The 10,771-nt window shown below is 33.6% G+C and overlaps 2 protein-coding genes across 2 annotated transcripts; both read right to left on the bottom strand.

Moving 5' to 3' along the window:
* Nucleotides 1-449: 449 nt before the first annotated feature.
* On the bottom strand, nucleotides 450-3,360 carry LOC112049468 (juvenile hormone esterase). The gene is given in 5 exon segments (XM_024087345.2): nucleotides 450-705; nucleotides 985-2,261; nucleotides 2,675-2,763; nucleotides 2,766-2,911; nucleotides 3,056-3,360. Coding segments are annotated over 4 exon segments (1,629 nt in total). The 5' UTR covers nucleotides 2,848-2,911; nucleotides 3,056-3,360; the 3' UTR covers nucleotides 450-524.
* Nucleotides 3,361-4,475: 1,115 nt separating this feature from the next.
* Nucleotides 4,476-7,087, bottom strand: LOC112049464 (esterase FE4-like). The gene is made up of 3 exons (XM_024087343.2): nucleotides 6,849-7,087; nucleotides 5,019-6,295; nucleotides 4,476-4,792 (listed from the first exon to the last, which is right to left on the bottom strand). Exons 1-3 carry the CDS (start codon nucleotides 7,047-7,049, stop codon nucleotides 4,618-4,620), a joined length of 1,653 nt encoding a protein of 550 aa, XP_023943111.2. The 5' UTR covers nucleotides 7,050-7,087; the 3' UTR covers nucleotides 4,476-4,617.
* Between the last annotated feature and the right edge of the window lie 3,684 nt (nucleotides 7,088-10,771).

Below are 10,771 nucleotides of genomic sequence, written 5' to 3'. Positions count from 1 at the left end.
TATATATCTGTACATTGTTCAGTTGCTGCTTCTTGCAACCTGCTTGATGTCCTCGGTCTACCTAGTGGGGGGTTGACCAACACTGCGCTTTCCGGTGCGGGGTCGCCATTCCAGCACCTTGGGACCCCAACGTCCATCGGTTCTTCGAACTAGCTATGCTAAATGCTAATCTTAATTGTAAGAGCACCCGGATCTTTATCTGGGAGGACATAGCCTGCCTCTCCAAGTGTTAAAGCATAGTATAGAATGTCACCTTTTCACCTTTTACTCGTGAGACACATTCTACACCTACCTTTTAACAATTCTATCGACCTATAGATCAAACTGTAGCGAAACTGCTTATCCGGAGCAGTTTCGCTACAGTTTGATCTTACAGATATACAAATACAATTGTATTCCTACATGGTAAGTTCATCTGCTATATATTAAATACGGAAACTTAAGGACAACTTATAAATTATTATATTTTTTTGAAAAACAATATTTATTTAAATTTTTATTACGTGTTTAAAATTTTTCAGAAACTACTCGTATGTTTTATCAGTCTTTCGATATTTACTGTAGATATCTTTCCATAATTGGTAACCTTCCGGACTAGGCATCGGTCCCATTTTAGATTCACTGTCTATATATAAGAATTGCAGTTTATCTATACTACTTGGCTTCCATTTAAATGGTAGATCACTCGTATCAGGTGTGGGGTTTCTGAAAAAAGGTAAAATATGCTTGTTATATCACATACCTATGTAGAATTAATTGCAATCAAATGTGCTGTGAAGTCAGTTAATGTTTAATTTAAAAAAAAAATAGTGAACAGTCCCTAGCCTTCCGTTGCATTCACTAATCATTATTTTAGTTGCTTCGTGTATTCAGGAAAATATGCAGGAAAATGATGTATCCTAAATATTTCAGGAAAAAAAGTTTTTAAACGTAAAACAGTTCTTAATTTATTAAAAATTCAATTAATTTTTTATGAGTACTTACCCATATTTTGCAAAGTTTGTCCACAGTGTCGTCATTTGGTCAACCATTCTACGATCGGCCTCACTAAGAACTATTGGGTATAAGTCTCCATCAAATAAATAAAACAGGTCGTCTCCGTGAGTGGCACCATCTTCATACCAAAAACCACTGATCAATTTCATCAAATTTCTCGCTCCGTGATAGTTAAAAATATAATTATATACTTTAGATTTGCTTTTGTTAAGCATATATTCTGCTTCGAAAATCGCTGGAAGCTCAAAATATAAATGGGAGTATAGTTTTGAGACATTATAAACTTTTCTTGAACTTATTTTATCATCGCCGAAATAAAATCTATGAACTTGTCTGGCTATTTCCATTGCTTCTTTTTCAGATGAAAATTCTAAATCAGAAGCAAATAGATACCGTCCGTTTCTCGAATCGAGCATTTCTTCAGACTCAGTAGGCGCTAAGAAATATCCTTCATTACTGGCTGTTCCATACATTACATCAATATGTTCCGTTTTATTTTTTAAAATGTTGTATGTTAAGTCAGTAATAATCGATTCTTCACCTGGTAAATTATTTTCAATACACGGTAAATGTAGAAGCCCTGTGTCATAAAACATTTCTATTGGCTTTTTTGCCTTTATTGGAATTATATCTTTATAATGCATTTTAGAAAATATTTCGTACAACTCCTTTGGATCTTTTGTGTTAAAACCAATAGATTTAGCTAGAAGACTAGCAACCCATACAGGTTTTCTATTTATGGACCAATTAGATACTGATGTTCCACTTTGAATAATCGCTCTGTTGAATAAACCATTGCTAGCTTGACTTGCTACTATAAAAGATAGTGAGGTTGCTCCAGCACTTTGTCCGAATACTGTTATATTATCAGGGTCACCACCAAATGCAGCAATATTTTTCTTCACCCATCTTAAAGCAGCTATTTGGTCTTTAATTCCAGCATTTCCTGGAGCCTCTTTTATATTCAAACAGAGGAATCCGAGTAAGCCGACTCTATAATTAAACGTTACTAAAATTATATTCTTTCTAACTAAAAATTTTGGACCGTAGAGTATTTTTCCTCCACTTCCAAATATAAATGCTCCTCCATATATGTAAACCATAACAGCTAAAGGTTTTTTGTTTTTAAAATCAGCAGGAACATATACGTTTACTTTTAGACAATCTTCAGAGCCCATTACACCAAAAATTGTTTCCTGTGGGCACATGTGAAATTCCTCAATGGCTTTGTATATACCTTCCCATTTTGGTGGCGGTCCTGGAGCCTGAAACATAATAAAAAGATGATGTAATTTTTCAATTATATTATCAGATTAATACTCAAAACACTAATTATTTTCAATCTCTTTGGCTTTATTATTTTATGGATATTAAAAAAAATAAGCTACTAAACAGATAACAAAAAAAAACTAATTAAAAAAATTGTTTAAAAATACAAACAAATAATTGCAGTAATTCATAGCTCAAAATTTTAACAAAAGAGTTAATCTAAAATTACAGTACATAGTTAAGAAAATACAATTTTAGTAGTACAATTTTACGGAAATCTATTTTGATGTATTATAATTTTATTATTTTTTCCTTTTTTGCAAATGTAATATAATAATTATTATAATAGAAACTAAAATGATACTAACTTTTATCTAATAGATACAATGTAAAAGATATAGATATATACCTGAAATCGCGTACTGTTATCTGACTTGGCATACGGAATTCCAGTGTATTCGAAGAACGTCCCACACCTGCTTGTTTTACCGCTCAATGCTCGATAGTCACTTCTGGTGCCGGCTCATCGACCAAGTTCATAATAAACAAACTAAATAATACTAGCTTCTTGCCGTATTTCATCTTTAAAACGTTCCAACGTCATTTAAAATTAACTAAGTGATCTTCGTAGGAAGTGCTGCTTAAACTGAAATAAGACTATTTAGGTTTAAAAGTAGTTCTTTCATTTTTCAAATGATTAATGTTGACAAGGATAGATAGCGATAACTAACTAAATAAGCACAATTTCTTATTAATCTAAGTACGTGGTAACGGAACGTAGAATACTTACATAAATTTGCTAGATATGATATTCATTTTAAATTTGCCAAAAGTACTTTTTAAATTTATTTTACCACACCATGTTTACATTTACCATTTACTTTTCATTAAATAATTAATCAATTATTATTATACTCGTTCACTGTTAATACATCACGTAATTAGTATACTAACTACGGTTTTGGAACATTAATTATTGTAGAAATATGACAGACTTGATAAAAAATGCTAACATTCGCGGTGTTAGAACTCATGACCTTGGTTTTTAACACGGTCGACGCAAACGCGGCTTGCTCGTGTACTGACGACTAGTGCTGACGCAGTGACTGACGTAATACCGTATTTGTTGTCTTATATTTTGTCTCTTTCTATGTGCATCTCGCTCTTAAAAGAGTCGCTCGCAGTCTCGTTTGCAAGAGTGTCTGCAATGTAAATTGGTAGCTCGTATTTGTTTGCTGTTTCTTTGCAATAATAGATCGATGTTTCTTTAAGAAAACTTAACATTATGGTCAATATAAAATACTAACATTATAATGCTGTCGAGTTTATTTGTTTATTTGGTTGAAAGCGCTCTATAGGTAAGAATTGAAAAAATATTTTTGTGTTGTACATTACATATATAATGTTATATAACATGGAAGGTTATATAACATTATGTATGTAATGTAGCAGAAACGGGATGTAATGAAGGGTTATAACGCAGACAGAATCGCGAGCGTTTGCTGGTCAGTATTATAAAAGCAGCCTATTTAGCGTTGTGTTATGTATTTATTTATATAGTTATATAATTATATAGTTATATATGTACAAGTAAAAATATATTTAATGTTTAATATCTAAAAATTATATAATTTAATTTTTAATTTTTGTAATTTGTGTAGTAAAAGTTTTTAGTATATTTTTACGAAAATGGCGGGTACGAGCAAGTTGACATAATAAAAAAAGGTATTTTTGGGGGATAGGTTTTTTATGCTAAATAGGCTTACGTTTGTTCATTGTCTAACCTGATTGTAAGTGTAGATACCTACAGTCTAAAATGGGACATTTTTACCTAAAAGTGCCTATTTACTTTCATTTTAAAGGTACCCAAGTTATAAAACTTAAGAAACATAGACTTGGAATGGGTATTCCAAGCACTAGTCGTTACTAGATTATGAGAAAAGAAAACGCAAAGAGTTTTGTACGAGTCCTAGGTAGGTATCTACAACATAGTGATGACAACCATAATATTTATGTTGTAGATACATCTACCACATAGGGATGAAAACCCACCCGATGTCTTGCGGTGCGATTGTAAAAAGGCAAAGGTATAAATAAAAAGGTAATTAGAATTATATCCTGTAAAAGACGGTCAAACTGGCAACTTTCCGCCGATATTATGTAAGTTATGAGGTGTTGAAAGTTATAAAGCATTAGAGCTACATGTAATTAATAAAAATATTAATTTCATACTTTACAGTTTTTAATTTAAAGTCAAATACATAAGCGTTAATTTTAAATGTCAACATTGACAAAAACGTTTCGTTTCAATTTAATAATTAGGTTACGTGTTACGCTAAAACTATATGTTTCTTATGTTATATCGGTCTTTCGATATTTACTGTAGATGTCTTTCCAAAATTGATAACCCTCAGGATTAAGCATTGGACCCATTTTCGATTCATTGTCTATGTACAAAAATTGCAGATTATGTTTAACACCTGGTTTCCATCTACATGACAGATCTGTTATGTCTGGTGTAGGGTCTCTGAAAGTAGATTTTACATGTTTAGTAATCATTGCCTAAAATCTTTGTAATAAGAGCGCAGTTGTAATTGTACATTATTAATATACTCGTAAAGTTATTGCATTAAAATTATCAAATCATTAGAATAATTCAAAATTAATTCAGCTTATATTAGACAGATTATTTATTTACATTTAGGATTTCATATTATTATGTTTATGTTTATTATTCTTCAATATTTATTTACCCGTATTTTGCAAAGTTTGTCCACAATGTCGTTATTTGGTCAATCATTTTACGGTCGGCCTCACTAATAACTATTGGGTATAAATAAGAATCAAATAAATAAAAAAGTTCATCTCCATGAGTTGCACCACCTTCAAACCAATAACCGCTGGCCAATTTCGCTAAATTTCTCCATCCTTGGTAGTTAAAAATGTAACTAAACACTTTAGAATTGTTTTGATTGAGTACATATTCTGCTTCGAAAATTGCTGGAAATTCAAAACATAAGTGGGAATATAATTTTGAAACGTTGAGTATTTTTCTTGAACTTATAATATCATCGCCAAAATAAAATTTGTGAACTTTTTTAGCAGTTTCCATCGCTTTACTTTCAGATGGAAATTGTAAATCAGACGCAAAAAGATATCGTCCGTTTCTTGAGTCAAGCATTTCTTCAGACAGGCCGGGTGTCAAGAATAATCCTTCATTACTTGCTGTCCCATACATTACGTCAATATGTTCAGTTTTATTTGTAAAAATGTTGTATGGTATTTCAGTAATAGCCGCTTCTATATCTATAATATTTGTTTCAATACACGGTAAATGAAGAATCCCTGTGTCATAATACATTTCTAATGGCTTTTTTGCTTTTATTGCTATAATATCTTTGTAATCCATTTTAGAAAATATCTCGTACAACTGTTTTGGATCTTTTGTATAATAACCGATTGCTTTAGCTAGAAGACTTGCAACCCATACAGGTTTTCTATTTAAAGACCAATTAAACACTGATGTACCACTTTGAATAATTGCTCTGTTGAATAAACCATTACTTGCCTGACTTGCAGCTATAAAAGAGAGTGAGGTACCTCCAGAACTATGTCCAAATACTGTTATATTGTCAGGGTCACCACCAAACGCAGCAATATTTTTCTTCACCCATCTTAAAGCAGCTATTTGGTCTTTAATACCAGCGTTTCCCGGAGCTTCTTTTATTTTTAAACAGAGGAATCCAAGTAAACCAATTCTATAATTAAACGTTACTAAAATTACATTTTTTTTTACTAAAAATTTTGGACCGTAGAGTATTTTCCCTCCACTTCCAAATGTAAATGCTCCTCCATATATGTAAACCATTACAGCTAAAGGTTTTGTGTTTTTAAAATCAGCAGGTACATATACGTTTATTTTAAGACAATCTTCAGAGCCCATTACACCAAAAAGTGTTTGCTGTGGGCACATGTGAAATTCCTCAGTGGCTTTGTACACACCTTCCCATTTTGGAGACAGTTCTGGAGTCTGAAATATGGCAAAATCACCGTATATTTTTACAATTTTCGTAAATGACATTGAAATCACCCAATAATTATTTTCACGCCTTGTTATGCTACGAAAAGACAATCATTAAACCTTTGAAAGGCGTCTCTTCTGTAACTCGGACCTCGGCTTACAGAGGGGCCGTTCTGGAAGCCTGAGTGTATCAGTCCCAGGTCCCCCACGAGATCGTAATTTAAGAAACCCACGTCGAGGTGAAGTCTGACACACGCTACACAACGTCTTCACCAGCGAAGACGTTGTGTAGCTGTTATTTATTTTGTCTGGAAAGCGTTGTCGCCGTAAAACCATCGTCAGGATCGTTTTTCGGGCGCGTAGATTCATTGTTTTCTTAATTGGTCCAGGTCTGGCTGGCGGAATGCTTCGGTGGTTGCTGGTTACCACCCTACCGGCAAAGACGTATCGCCAAGCAATTTAGCGTTCCGGTACGATGTCGTAAACCGGAAGGGGTGTGGATTTTCATCCTCGTCCTAACTAAAAAAAAGTACCTACAGTGAAAAAGATATAGATGTTTTACCTGAAAACGCGTACTTTTATCTGTCTTGGCATATGGAATTCCAGTGTATTCAAAAATAGTTCCAGACCTGCTTATTTTACCGATTAAAACCCCTTGCTCGATAGTTATTTCTGGTGCCGGCTCATCGACCAAGTTCATAACAAACATACTAAATAATACTAGCTTCTTGCCGTATTTCATCTTTAAAATTTTCCATGGCATTCATTTAAAATTATTATCATAACTGATCTTTGTATGAAGCGATCCTTAAACTGAAATATAACCTTTTTTTTAGGGTTTCGTATAATCATCATCATCATCATCATCATTATCAACCCATATTCGGTCCACTGCTGAGCTCGAGTCTCCTCTCAGAATGAGAGAGGTTAGTCCGCCATGCTGGCCCAATGCGGATTGTCAAACTTCACACACGCATGGGCGTGGCATGGATATTTGTATGGGCGTTCTAAAAAAATTACTAATATCTTTGTCATTTGTGCGTTTAAGTTTATGGTTCACGTATTAAAAAATGTCATGTTTCATCTAATTACGAAGACTTTTAATAGATTTTGAAATTTAATAATCTTATTTATTTTGAAAATATCCAGACAAACTTTGCTTTTTATGTATAAATTAGTTAACTTTGACCTTATTTACCCGAATGTATCATGAAAATCAATATATACAAACCTAATCATCATCCCCATTCTCTCCAGGGAATTTGAATTTGTTCTTTTTCGGAACTCACGGTTGGCGAGTCCGACTCACACACACTTGTCACTATTTATAAGAATAGCCATTCTAAAGGAAGATATTAGGTATTATACCTACTTAATTCTATTTCCTTAGATGTTTTATGTCTAACATAAATCATCATGTACAGTTAAATTTTAAAACATCCATAAAAATAATATTCATCGAGTTGCAACAGATTAGGGTTCCGTATCTCAAAATGATGAAAAAAAAACGGTTGTCTGTAAAGTCGGTTTTCTGACGATAGTTAGATAGATAGGTTGCATTTTTCAAAAGAAAATGTTAATTAACTAGTAGGCTGAATTTTAGTAATATTTGACTTGTGGTAACTGAAGTAGGAAACATAATATGTTTGGGTTTCTATTTTATTTCAATGTATTATATTTTGTTGTTGATTCTGCTGAATTATTTCGTAGTCCACAATGAACCCTTATAGTTTCGTCATGTCCGTCTGTCCGTCCGTCCGTCCGTCCGCGGTTTAGCGTAGATACTACTTACTAGAAAGTTATAAATTAGCATGAATATGTAAATGAAAAATATGAAAAAAGTTGTAAAATTAAATCTTGAAAAATATTTTTTTAGAGTACCTCCCCTACATGTAAAGTTTGGATGATTTTTTTTTTTGCTCATTTCTTTCATAGTGTGGGATATCGTTGAATAGATCTTTGAAATTTGTTAGGGGTTTGGAGGTTTTTGGGGTAGGGGTCTTTTGGGTTACGAGAGTCTTTTGGGGTTAGGGGTCTTTTGGGGTTGGGGGTATTTTGGGTTTAGGCGATCTTTTGGGGTTAGGGGATCTTTTGGGGTGAGGGGGTCTTTTGGGGTTAGGGGGTCTTTTGGGGTTGGGAGGTCTTTTGGGTTTGGGGGGTCAAGTCTCCCAGGCTGGCTTGCAACTAAGTACTAAGTATAGCAAAAAGTGCCGTTACAACTTTTTGGTCTTAATTTTTTCCATCTAACCCTCTTTCGCAACGCGCGATAAGGAACTTTCGTTCCAATAAAATACTGTTTAATAAACTACACAGACCAGAATATATTTTATTTCTTGTAAAAGAAATGGCAACCATAGAGCGATGGGACGACGCATGACGTTATCTTTTTTCGAGTTTGCATCTGGTTTCATCGAATTATAACGATGTTACGTCAAAAATGAAAATCATTAAGCCACTTCATCACTTTGTTGTTAGTCTGTCTGTCTATCCCTCTGTCTATCAAAGCTTTTTATCTCGGAAACACGTGGTGACGAGTTGAAATTAAAATATTAGTATACTCAATTACTCAGGTCTAAAGTCTCTCAAATCAATGAAACAATTAAACATTTAATGCGGGTTGCACACCGTCAGTTTTAACTGGTACAGCTCTATCTATTCTAAAGTTCAATCAAAATCACTAAAAAAAATTGTACAGCTTTCATTTATACCTACACTCGGACGATTTAACTGGACAATTTGACTGTACAGTTAAAACTACACAGTAAAAACTGCACAGTAAAAGCTAAAAAAAATGTTACAAAAATCGTACGATACGCATAGTTTTTGCTGACTTCCAACTGCGGCCAAGTATAATAACGTCCACTAAAACTATAGGGGTGAATCTACCAACTATAAATGTCTGAAAGCCGCGTGGTGCAGTTGGTAATCACCCTGCTTTCTGCATCCACGGCCATGGTTCTACTCCCATGTGAAAAATATGTGGAGCATTCTTGGATAGAAGCAGGCGTTACTTTGCGGAAGTTCATCATGATTATATAACGATTTATTTTTTTTGCTATCATCTGCGAAAATTCGACTCTATCGATATTCGATCAACATCTCCTGAGGATGCTCCGGTTTCGGGGTGAAACGTACGTAGAGAGTATTTTGTCGGACCTGGGTGACGTTGTCGCATGGGTTCGCCGAATTTTCGCGGATGATAGCAAAATAAATAAATCATTATATAATCATGGAGCATTCTTGTTTTCTAGTATCTGGGTTTATAAATATATAAATACTTTTATGTATGATTAAGCGAATATACCTACAAAATTGTACGGAATCCTCGATAGTAATGGACTTGCACTTGTCCGGTTTTTAATTTTTTTATCACGTACAAAACGAGAATAGTTCCTCGTGTAGATAATGACGGAGTTTACCTATTAATATTCTTAAATAGGGTTCAGTACCCAAAGGGAACCCTAAATCGGAACTTTATTACTAAGATTCAGATGTATTGCTGTTGAGGCGATAACAAAAAAAAACTAATTAACATACTAAAATAAAAATTTCAATAGCTCCCATACAAAAAACGTTATTTTTGACCGTTTTTGTAGATAATTTGTAGTAAGGCGGAACCCTCTGTGTACCAGCCCGACTCGCACTTAGCCGGGTATTTGTTTTTCTTTTTGCAGATGATCTTCAAGAGTGGAAGAGTGGCTGCGATTTTAATTAGTCACATATCAACATTATCAACAATTTTTTAAAAACAAAAATAAAGTGCCTGTGTGATTTAAAGATAACTGTGTTTTTTTAAGTGCTTATTATTAATACATAGCACCAAAAATTAACAGACTTTTTAAAATTTTAGGTCTATCTATCTGTCTGTACTGTTTGTCAGTTTGTTCTGGAACGCTTGAGCCTAATTTGATGGGACTTTCACTAGGAGATAAAGATTTGACAAAAACTGAATTTTACGAGGGCAGTCGCAGGCGCTAGTTTTAAGCTACAGAAAATATGATAAAATTTTCTATCTATTGATCACTTTGAAGGCGGTGCCAATGGTCCAATTAATGGGCCGACTATCAGTCATCTACCGTTTTCATCAGTCATATACTTAATAAAAAAAGTATTTTCAAAATCGGAAAACACAATAAAAAGTTATACTTGGTTTTACACTAAAATTAATGGGTAAACAATCAATCGTCCCCTGTTTTCGTAATGTAAAACCAAGCATAACTTTTTATTGAGTTGTCCGATTTTGATAATTTGAAAAAAAAAACCTGCATTTCAGAGAATTAAGAAAAATTCTCTGAAATGCAGGTTTCCTCACGATTTTTTTCGTCCACCGTTTGAAACACGTGATATTTAATTTCTTAAAATGCACACAACAAGTTGGAGGTGCATGCCCCGGGCCGGATTCGAACCCACACCCTCCGGAATCATAATCACTGGGCTATCACAGCTCTTGTACTTAAATAATATATTGTTAATACTAAGTATAAT

The sequence above is a fragment of the Bicyclus anynana genome, chromosome 7, assembly GCF_947172395.1.
Source record: "Bicyclus anynana chromosome 7, ilBicAnyn1.1, whole genome shotgun sequence".
In the NCBI taxonomy this organism is placed as follows: domain Eukaryota; kingdom Metazoa; phylum Arthropoda; class Insecta; order Lepidoptera; family Nymphalidae; genus Bicyclus; species Bicyclus anynana.
This window is presented reverse-complemented; position numbering and strand designations above follow the sequence as displayed.